The sequence below is a fragment of the Chiloscyllium plagiosum genome, unplaced genomic scaffold (genome assembly GCF_037043375.1).
Source record: "Chiloscyllium plagiosum isolate Xiang-an unplaced genomic scaffold, Cpla_swu_hap1 HiC_scaffold_5, whole genome shotgun sequence".
Taxonomy (NCBI): domain Eukaryota; kingdom Metazoa; phylum Chordata; class Chondrichthyes; order Orectolobiformes; family Hemiscylliidae; genus Chiloscyllium; species Chiloscyllium plagiosum.
This window is the reverse complement of record NW_028270143.1, coordinates 72,762,981-72,774,611: the sequence shown is the minus strand read 5'-3', so window position 1 is coordinate 72,774,611 and position 11,631 is coordinate 72,762,981. Positions and strand designations below refer to the sequence as shown.

General features: G+C 41.2%; 1 protein-coding gene across 1 annotated transcript; it reads left to right on the top strand.

Annotated features, from left to right (window-relative positions):
* Nucleotides 1–2,073: 2,073 nt before the first annotated feature.
* LOC122549952 (caveolae-associated protein 4-like) lies at nucleotides 2,074–11,262 on the top strand. The gene is made up of 3 exons (XM_043690235.2): nucleotides 2,074–6,433; nucleotides 6,580–7,027; nucleotides 9,462–11,262. The coding sequence occupies exons 2-3, from the start codon at nucleotides 6,614–6,616 to the stop codon at nucleotides 10,092–10,094; spliced, it is 1,047 nt and encodes a 348-aa protein (XP_043546170.1). The 5' UTR covers nucleotides 2,074–6,433; nucleotides 6,580–6,613; the 3' UTR covers nucleotides 10,095–11,262.
* Nucleotides 11,263–11,631: the final 369 nt, after the last annotated feature.

Here is an 11,631-nt window from a genome sequence, read left to right as displayed (position 1 = left end):
GAGCACGAGTACTGTCCTCCATTTTAATACCCAGCGCCCACCATTTATTTGCCTCTTGGTGCTCTTAGTTTTCACACCTATCACTAACAACTCTTTTATGTCTCAAAATCACCATTTATGATGGTTAGTGCTCCCTTTGTCTTCTGCTCTTTGGCACCCTCACCACCTGTACCTCCCACTTTGACAACACCCAAAAATCATTATTTTTCAAACCCCTGGAAATCAAAACCTGAACTCTGTGTCTGTTTCACAGATGCTGCCAGACCAGCCTAGTTTCTGCAGCATTTTCTGTTTTTATATACACCTTCTTTGCTTGTTTTACTGTGTAATTTTCAAACCATATACCTTCTATTGCTTTAGATATTTTCTTCATGGAATACTAAACTGTAAAAAAGACAGATGGAATTATTTTCAATATTTAGACACTCTTTTGTCCTACAGTTGAAGGATTTTCTTACTTGAGTTTAAATTCTGCCTGTCTAGTCACAGTCAGTACATTTCTACAGTATATTTGTGCCACACTGGTGACCCGCATAGAAGACACAGAAGGTAAGGTATTTGGGGACCAGTACAGTCAGTCAATGTGAGTTGAGTCACATCAGTTCCTACTCTCAGGATCGTTCACTTTTGATGGGACCAAATGCAAAGAGCCCACCCACCCCAAGCACGTGGGCAGTTGATGTATAAATTAAAGGCCATGTTCTTGTTGTCATTTAGATTTTGTGGAAGGCAGTGTGATTCCTTATCCTCGCTACTCGTCACAGTCCTGCCCCATGGGAAAATTACCAGCAATTGGAGCTGGCCTCCATGCTACAGGCTACAATCGGGGTTACAGGCCCCTGCAACTGCAATTGGAGCCTGTCTCCGTGCTACAGGCTGCAGTCAGGGTTACAGGCCCCTGCAACCAGCAATTGGAGCCAGTTTCCATGCTGCAGGCTGCAATCAGGGTTACAGACCCCAGAAACCAGCAATTGGAGCTGGCCTCCATGCTACAGGCTGCAATCGCAGTTGCAGGCCCCAGAAACCAGCAATTGGAATTGTCTCCCTGCTACAGGCTGCAAACAGGGTTACAAGCCCCAGAAGCCAGCAATTGGAGCCAACCGCCATGCTACAGGCTACAATTGGAGTTACGGGCCCCAGAAACCAGCAATTGGAACTGTCTCCCTGCTACAGGCTGCAAACAGGTTACAAGCCCCAGAAACCAGCAATTGGAGCCAACCGCCATGCTACAGGCTACAATCGGGGTTACAGACCTCAGAAACTAACAATTGGAGGCGGTCTCCATGCCCCAGACTGCAATTGGGGTTACAGGCCCAAGAAACCAACAAAGGAGATGAGATGAGGAAGACAGTTTCTGCAGCCTCAAAGTCCTCCCCAGAGGAGTTTACCCTCTAAACCTTGACCCCATGAGCTTTGAACTTTTTAAAACCCTGTTATTTGGAGGCTCCAGGGTTCCAATATTCCACAAGCAGCCCCCACCTGTTCCAGTCATGCTGCTGAGATGCAAGGACTGTGATCAGGCCAGAAACATAGATAGCTCTGCCATAGCTCATGATTGTACAGGTATTCCAAAGGCAGACAGCTGTGCTCATGACCAACTTTTCTCACCTTGACCTCAGGATCCCGGCACCTCTGCTCTGCATAAAACATTGTCCGAAAATTTACAAGAATATTGCCGGGACTGGAGGGTTCAGAGGGAGGCTGAATAGGCTGGGGATTTTGTTCCTGGAATGTCGAAGGCTGAGGGCTAACCTTACAGAGGTTTATAAAATCATTTTGAGGATGGATAGGGTGTATAGTCAAGGTCTTTTTCCCAGGATAGGGGGAACCAAAACTAGAGGGCATAGGTTAAAATGAGAGGGGAAGATTTAAAATGGGCCTGAGTAGCAACTTCATCACGCAGAGGGTGGTGAATGTATAGAATGAGCTGTAACAGGCTGTGGCAGAGACTGGTACAACTACAACATTTAAAAGGTATCTGGATGAGTATATGAATAGGAAGGGTTTAGAGGGATATTGGCTAAATGCTGGCAAATGGGACTAGGTTAATTTAGGATATCTGGTGCTGGCAGGTGGGACTAGATTGGGTTGGGATATCTGGGCGGCATGGACAGGTTGGACCGAAGAGTCTGTTTCCATGCTGTACATCTCTATGACTCTATGGTCGACGTATTGTCAATCATCTTTAAAGAAATTTGATTAAATCTAGTGAACCTTTAGCCACTCAATTCTTATGTTATGTAAAACAGTAATTTGCATTCATATAGCAGTTTTGACATAGAAACTATCTCAAGGTCCTTTGGGGGTCTGCTATGGAAAATAATTTGAAATTGTAACAAATGCTGGAAAATGGATGCCAGCTGCGGTGGTTCCTTTCTCCAAATTGTACACATCTAGATTTTAAGCACAGAATTCAATTCTTGATTCAGCAATTTACGATCACTGACCTTCTACCTGGGTGTTATTTGATTTAGGATTAATTAAAGTGTTTAAAAATCTATCTTCAGAGAATATCCCTCTTTAAACATTTCTGCTAGTTTTGACAGCTCTAATCACAATCAATAAAATTCTGATTACACCAAGATGAGATTTGCAGAAATGACAAAACCTAATGGAATTTCCTATGCTCACTGGCTCCTATGCTCACTGAAGCTCAATTTCTGACCCAGGTTCGATTCCAACCTCAGGCGACTGTCTGGGTTGAGTTTGCAAATTCTCCCCGTGTCTTCGTGCTTTTTCTCTGGGTGCTCCAGTTTCCAAAAATATGCAGGTTCAAGTAAATGCTAAATTGCCCATAGTGTTAGGTGCATTAGTCAGAGGGAAATGGGTCTGGGTGGGTTACTCTTCGGAGGGTCGGTGTAAACGTGTTGGGCCAAAGGGTCTGTTTCCTCACTGTCGGGGAATCTAATAAAAAATGCAATCCATCAGAAACTCGTCTTGTCTCAGGCTTTTGAAACAGCCGGACACTTAAATGGTCCCTCTTATCCTACAGCGGGAATTGTTACATCGCCACAGCATGTGCTCATTTGACCCGAAATGTTAACTCTGCTTTCTCTCTACATATGCCAGACCTGCTGAGTTTCTCCGGCAATTTGTTCCTTACTTGCACTGTTATTTTCCTCTTGATAGGATGAATCTTTCCAAAAATAGACAAATATGGCAGGATGCAATTGTATTTCAACTAAAAGAGCAGTAATCTATTTCTCAATAATGTATGTTTTGTACAGAAATTGGCATCTCAAAATAAATGGCAGTAATTTGTCCTCCGTGTCCTCACACCAGTGCCACGAGTCATACCGAAAATTTCCTACTGGTTTGGGTGCTCTTCCACTACACACAAGTGTCTCTGACCCCCTTGAGCTGGGACACCTTGTGGCTTAAGTAATTATTCCTCCTTATCCCAGATTTGAACCCAGAAGAGCTCTGAAGGAAACTCATTGGCAGTTCATCTATGATTGTGATTAACTGTTCACATTAATTGTAGTATCCCTCCCAGCAAACTAACACAGTTGATAAAGCCACCCCATTAACAACAATAAGCTAATAGCCTCTTCAGTACTGTATGATTCTATGATTCAATGAGTTAATGTTCTGAGATATGGGACAGCATTTAATTGTATCTGCTGAAGCAGGCATAATGATGAGGGGGTTGAGAGAAACCAGCAGGAATATTCGCTTCTCATCCCAGTATAGAGTCATAGAGACGTACAGCATGGAAACAGACCCTTCGGTCCGACCCGTCCATGCCAACCAGATATCCCAACCCAATCTAGTCCCACCTGCCAGCACCCGGCCCATATCCCTCCAAACCCTTCCTATTCATATACCCATTCAAATGCCTTTTAAATGTTGCAATTGTACCAGCCTCCACCACTTCCTCTGGCAGCTCATTCCATACATATACCACTCTCTGCCCCTTATAATTTGGTAAACCTCTATAAGGTCACCCCCCAACGCTCCAGGGAAACAGCCCCAGCCTGTTCAGCCTCTCCCCATAGCTCAAATCCTCCAACCCTGACAACATCCTTGTAAATCTTTTCTGAACCCTTTCAAGTTTCACAACATCTTTCTGATAGGAAGGAGACCAGAATTGCACAACCTTTCCGAATTTGATGGGAGATGAAGAAGGCCTTACATGAGAATCTCACACACTTGTGACAGGACATAAATTAGCCTTAATAACCTGCCACTTGAGTGTAATTATCCCTGAATCACCAGGATTTACAGGAATTTAATGGAACATTCAATAGGTCTCCAGCATCTGCTGAAATCTGTCCAGAAAGTCCTGTCAGGTTTGTCAATGCCTGGAGGGAATTCCTCATTCACAGGGATTCGGTGCCTGATTCAGGAAGATACCCTTCTGATTTTCTATTGAATTCCCTTCCCCTTCCACTTACTCCCAGCCAGCAATCCACATCCAGCCCACACTCAGTTCTGCCGGAGGATCCATGGCCAATCCTTGCAGGCCTGAATGCAATGCCAGCAGTAGTTAGTGCTCCCAGTGATATTCTTGGTATTGGAGAATACATGGTGGGGTAAGATTTATACCCAACGGGGTACTTAATTAGACAGAAAGCCAAACGCTATGTAGTTAAGTTCCTGATTGCATGATTCCTGAAATATGTTTGGGCTTTGGATGCAAAAAAGACATAATGATCCATGTAGTTCTCCATCCAGTGATGGGACTGCAATTACCTCAGCTAAATGTCACCCTTAGCTTCTTTAGAATAAACTATGTTTCAAAATAAAACTGGGTTTGTCAGATTCTCCCCCACCTTTTCCAGGATAAAACAAAAATACAATTTATGACTAAATTTAACTCACAAAATGATTTCAGAAGACTGGGAATTAATCCGTAGGAACAAATTCGCATAATTTCTTATTAAAGCACATGCAGCCACCTCCTTTATTGATAATTGTATGTCAGGACAAGTTTGCATTTGGATGCAGTTGACATTTTTACATTAGTGTGAAGTGCTTCTGAGTGAGAATCAGTCCAAAAGCAATGATGTAACTCAGAATACTGAGTGCACTGACACTGTGAGACATCAGTCACCTTCTAGAAGAGAATCACATGCTGATTTCAATTGTCATGGAGTATAAATCCAGCCCAAAATGTCCTGCAATTGCAAACTGAAATGTCTGGTCATCGAGTGAGGACTGTCCACAATTAAATGTGATAGCATTCGTTGTCTAATAACTTGCTTCATCTGTGAAGAAGAGTCTCGTGCATGAGGAACTGATTGGTTGCTGGTACCATGGTGTTCTATTTAGGCACTGTCTTCAGGAGAGGAGGGATGCATAGAATTAATTACATCTACCTGTCCATAAATTTACATGCTATTTTCAGCTACTTGTCCTTGTATTTAATTATACCAATAATCTGAAATTAAACAAGGTGAACTAATTATTTCAGTGTTCTTCTGATCCTGATCCAAACAGAAATCGCGTTTATTACTTCCTGCTCCAATACCTAAAAATATTACCGTAATCTGCTCTTCACGCAACTCATCCTATGTGCAGTGAATATCTATAACTTAGTCTCCCACAGTACCATGTTTCTCTGACTTAATGGTAAATTCTATTTGCTATAAAAATTCTTTACCAGAAAGTAGTTGTTAATTTCTAACTCTGTGCCAAAACTGTTGCAGTTGAATGAGAATTTAGTGTAAAATTTGTGGGCATTGTCAGAAGTTTGAATTGCAGCCAGGTGGGTCAATGGACGAGGTTACAATGGGAATTAGACAAAGAGAAATATGTGCAGAGCCAGATTGTCCAAATCCAAATCATTAATCTGTTCAACATGCCATCAGTGGTTCCAAATGCCATCATTTCCTTTAGATCTTAAAAGAGAGAGTGGAACCAAGGATCTTGAGAGTGATGAGCAGGAGTGGGCAGGAAGTTACTTTGGAATGGTTTCGTAAAGCTTTATCACTTAACATGTCAGTTGTGTGGGAATAGTATCCCCCCATTGTTTCAAACTCCCCATCCTGCCTCTAACCTTGAAAATACATGGCAACATTATTTCTTTAATATTTTAACCACATATGCAAGCTGATAGAATTTCAGCTTAATAACCATGAAAATTGTTAAATAAACACAACACCGAAAGAAGCATGTTTGTGCGTTATTAAAATAGCAGCTTTGATTTCTGATATGTGTATATCTGTGTTTGTTAAAACTCTGCCTAACAACACCTTGTTCTATAACTTATAATGATGACCAAAATAAAAAGGCAGCTATGCACTGCAGTTAAAAGAGCTGTAAGATGAGATTTCAGATTTTACTGAAGGCGGACAGCTGTTCGATCACCAGCGTGAGAGTCAAAAGGTATTTTCCACACTCAGGGTTAGAATCCGTCTTCGTGTACACAAGCATTCAAGTAATTCAAGATGGATGCATGACAGCCGTAAAACATGGGCGGCTTCCAGAGGTAGGTGGAGTCACACACTGCCCATTTAATCTTGGATCATCTGTGAGAATGGCTGGTTGATGAATCACTGCCAACACAGAGTAGAACACAGCATTGGTTCTGGCCCCTCTAGCCTACACTCACATAAAGTTCATGTTTTAAATTAGACACAGGAGGAGAGCTTTCTGAACCACCAGCAACATGGCTGAGGAACGAGTGTATTCAGACTCTAGCAACCTTGCTTTTGGTATTAATCCCACTGCTGGAGATGAAGGGGAGGCTTCTCCACTTGACCCATTAACAATATTAACTCTCCTGGAAAAAGTGGCTGGGATTGTTGACAGTGTTAATGAAACTCAGCGGAAAATGGAGCAACAGCAACTGGAAATAGAAAACACTGTTAAAGAGATACAAATTGATGTTGCAAAGCTTAATAAGGCTCACCTGACCACAGACACGACAGTCTCAAAGTTACTGGTGAAAACCCAGAAGATCAACGCTAATGTTAAAGATGTGAGACAACGACTGGATAAAACAAACGCTCAGGTCAAAAAGGTTGAAGGAAACCATCGTGAACTGCTCAAAAGGAATAAATTTCGAGTGGTCATTTTCCAGGTAAGTTGCATTTCAAATAGTTATTATTATTTAAACAAACTTCCTAACAGTTTATCGTGGTGTTAGATGTATGATGTATGGAATAGTCACCACAGTTAATAAGCTAACAATGCTGAGTGCAAGTTTACCCAGCTACGTATGTGTGAATATAGCCAGTGTATCGCATTTCTTTCATAACATTTCTGTGAATTATCTTCAAATCATACAATCTCGCAAGCAATTCCTTTTTCTCCCCTTTTGTGTGCCACTGCTCTGAAGTTCAATAATTGTTTTTTAAACTAAAATTACTGAAACGACAACTCACTTTGGATTAACAGATGTAACTTCAGACAACAGTGCAGGGTGGTATAAATACCCCAACAGGCTTTGTGCCATCCGCCTGAAGACTAATGGCTCTGGAATAGCAACTATGTGCTGGCCACCTGAAAAATAATATGCAGGGAGTATACCATGTGTTTAACCTTCTGACTCACATCACCAGTTCCGTTTTGAAAGATCAGTGAGTGGGGTTCGTATATCGATGAATACCTGAAAACAAATGTGGAAATTTTACAACTTGGTTGCGGGTATATTTCATACACTGTTGTAATTAGCAACAACAGAACTTGCTGCAGTCAGCATTTCTTTTGGAAAATATTTAACACCTTTATGGATAACATGATAAGATGAATATTCTGATAGAATGTATACTGTGCTGTCCCCTATCAAATGGATGCTAGAATTTTGCAAATAACTCTGCAGATGATTCTAGATACCTCAACTTTAATATAATTGACCTTCTGTCTGTTTTGAAGGCCAAGCAATTAAATACCTATATTACATTTCATAGACGTACAAGGGAATGGCTACAATCTTTGTTGTCCAACTCCATTTAAATGCCTCAATACATTTGTAAATCTAATTGCGATTGAAGGCATTGATCCTTGGCTAATGCACCATTCCATGTGTCCCAATTGACCTCAGGCACTTCATCCAAATATTTATTAGTCACGTGCAAACTTTGCCACTGGTTATTGGCAGGCTATTTAACTGCAGAGGTGATGGTGGAGGACATTAGACATGATTCTGATCCTGACCTGAAATGTCCATACATCTGTAACTCCAACAGGAGTTGAAATCCGAAGTCGGAGATAATCCTGAAATAAGGTCAGACAATGCTAGAAACATTGAGCAGATCTATGAGCCTCTCGAGAGACAGGAATAGAGATAACGCTTCAGGCCAGTGACCTGTTGTCAGTATCAGACATTCCTGACTTGCTTCCTTCTGCAACCCAGGGCACACACAGAGCAAAATTAATGAACGGACCACTACCTCAGTTCAACTAACCCAGTGTATTTGTTGGAATATATTTTATCAGAAAGTCTCAAGTACTTATTGAATATTGTTGTATGATTAAGAGTGGTAATGATAGTTGGAAGGAGGGGTAATTTCAGTACACTAAAAACACATGGGAATAAAAATAATTTACTTTGCATCTAATTCACTTGATCTAATGTCTGTCTGTGCCAAACAAAGAGACGTAAAAATATACACATATGCTCCATTTTGCAATATTATCCAAGAATGCTATGGTGAGGGACTATGTTGTCACTTATTTAGTAACCATTTGAATCCTGTAAGCATACCTTGGGATGTTAGTACACAGGCATTTAATTGGGGATTTCTCTCTCTACTGGAGGCATTAATAGATCTACACGGCAGCAGGAAGAATTTCAGCATTGGTACTCTAACACCCAAACATATCAGAGTTGAAGAGTGTGGTGCTGAAAAAGCACAGCCAGTCAGGGGCAGCATCCGAGGAGGAGGAGAGTCGATGTTTCAAGCATAAGCTCTTCATCAGGAATGAGGCAGTGGCCCGAGGGGGCTGAGAAATAAAGGGGATGGGGTGGGGGGGGGGCTGGGGAAGGTAGCTGGGAATGCAATAGGTAGATGACGGTCAGGGTGAAGATGATAGGTTGGAGAGGAGGGAGGATTGAATAGGTGGGAAGGAAGATGGACAGGTAGGACAGTTTATGAGTGCTATACCAAGTTGGAAGGTTGGATCTGGAATAAGTTGGAGGGAGGGAAATGAGGATACTGGTGAAATTGACATTGATCTCGTGTTTGGAGGGTCCCAAGGCAGAAGATGAGGCATTCTTCCTCCAGGCGTTGGGTGGCTAGAGTTTGGCGATGGAGGATGCCCAGGACTTGCTTGTCCTTGGCGGAGAGGGAGGGGGAGTTAAAGTGTTTGGTCACAGGGTGGTGGGATTGCTTACTGCGTGTATCTCAGAGATATGTCAGAATTAATTTATGGACAGATACACTTGGAGAGAAGTGAAAGCTAACTAAGATTATAGTAGTTTACTTTGTAAGTAATTTTCATGTTGAAATACATTGAAGAACATTCTAAAGGGCAGCAATGCAGAATAAAAATTGCATTTTGTGCTTTCACAGGAAGAAAATCAAATGCCCTCCTCAGTAGTCTATAAAAACCTGCCTCACGAAGGGAATGTGGCAGCAGCAGAAGGAGAACACACAGCAACTGCAGCCACACCACCACCAGACCTCTCTTCTGATGAAGAATTTGTTTATGATGAAGAAAGTACAAGTGCGCGCCTCAGAAAATCAGGCATGAAGCGGGTGGATAGTATAAAGAAAGCTTTTTCAAGAGAAAACATGCAGAAAACCAAACAAAACTTTGGGAAACAGATGAATCGGCTCAGTCACACAATAGTCCCTCCCGAACGGAGAGAGAAGATCAGGATTTCAGGAGAGAGAATCAAAAAGTCCATCGTTGATTCAAAACCATTTCATATGAACATAAAAAAGAAGAATGAAAGAAGTGGGGCAGAAGGACAAGAGGTTGCTGTCAAAGGTGTAGGTGAGAGTTCCAAGGGCGAGATGACAGGTACAGAAGCAGCAAAGGAAGTGGACACACCAGGAGCTGCTGAAGTAGGTGAAGATAGTCTCCCAGCAATGGTTACAAATGTTGCCAATACAGAAACGGTTGTAGTAACAAAGGAAAGAAAAGGTGATGAGGCAGTACCTACAGTGGCAGAAGTGAAGCAGAGTCCTGAGTTCAGCTAAAGAAAGACTTAAAGCTGCGTTACTTAATAGCCACAGAAAGAGCTAGTATCAAAATTATGATGTTAATACATCTACAAAATGTTCCTGCATATCAAATCAGACTCGTTCAATGATTCAGATTTTTTTTTAAAAGTTTGGCCATATTTTTGATGAAGCATCACATTTGTGTCTAAAGTGATACATACGCACACCCTGCAGCAGGCTGGACTGGACCTCAGATGACCGTAGATCAGTCTTCTGCACTTCTTGTCCCCCTGATATTTGTGGAAGTGTGATCAGAAGAATTGTGAAGATTGGCAGGAGGTTTATTATTTTAAAAAAATAACTAAAACATGGGAAGGTTTTTGTTTTTAAGAATAGACCTTAGGAGAAGGACAGCATTATTCAATTTTGTATTTGAATCTTGAAGTTTATATTGTTTTGAATTGGGCTGTTAAGTAGTACAGTTTTAATTCTTGTCAATCTCTCAGCTCTCCTCACATAGTGTTATCAGTATTTCTTTATGTCACGTCAGGTAGCTTTAGAGGATGTTGAAAAAAAATCTTATTTCGTTGGAACATTGAGTAGTTGTTACTCAGGCCTCAGAATAGGTGAAATAAACAGTTGCTGTATATTAGGCGAATGATAATGTAAAATGTGGCATTAGACAAAAACATTGTTCTCTAAAGATCCATGGACATTTACCATATTCCATCCCACAGGGAAATTGTTATATCCTCTGTAATCACATTGCTGAGAAACATATTACTACAATCTAGATATTTTTCAAACTCTATTGCTGCACAAACAAAATCAGAATGATTCAAATACTTGTTTATTTAGGCTATTTTACAAATTGTCTTTAATATAAATATTTAGCTAAAATGAGCATGTTTTTGAAGTGTGTAACCTGCGTATTCATATTTGTATCTTTAGTTTTCAAACTGAAATAGATGTGTCATTGTATATGTAAAATAGAGTGATTTAGTTTAATATTCTTTGGTGTACTTTTCATGTTGTCTTTTCCCAAGTGTTCATTGTGGTGTGCATGTCCAAATACTCAGTGATGACTGCAAGCACCAGAGCGACATGTTTAGCTTTGGGGTGTTTCCAGTGTTATTTGTAGAAAGCATAAGTCATGCAGTTGGACATTCAAGTGAATAAAGTACTTTTAGTTTGAGCAGACTAATCTATTATACTTCATGTATATTGATTAAGGGATTTAGTCTGTAGAATTGGGAGTCACTTAAGTTTATCCATTTGCTTAAAATTCGGCATAGCTGACAAGTGCCTGAATTCATTTTTCAACTTTCTTCCATTTGATCCCCTCTTCTCCTGGAGCTGCTGACTCCTGCTAAAGTATTGTGCCATGGGCGCTGGAAGCCCAATGGTGTTTAGGTTGAATATCCAGTCTACACACGTGAGCTTGTGCATCGAATGTTGGCAGGCAATTTGACAGGAGAGAAGGGAATCACTTAATCCTGTCCCTGCCCAATTGCCCTACAAGCAAACCTTCTAGCAGCAGTCACTGGACAGTGAACAGGAGCAGGAATCCTGG

What these genes read in the sequence shown, in the direction of transcription:
- LOC122549952 (XM_043690235.2), top strand. Translation starts at nt 6,614, where the DNA reads ATGGCTGAGGAACGAGTGTATTCAGACTCTAGCAACCTTGCTTTTGGT. An exon ending in TTCGAGTGGTCATTTTCCAG is followed by an intron (nt 7,028 to 9,461) that starts GTAAGTTGCATT and finishes GTGCTTTCACAG; the next exon opens with GAAGAAAATCAAATGCCCTC.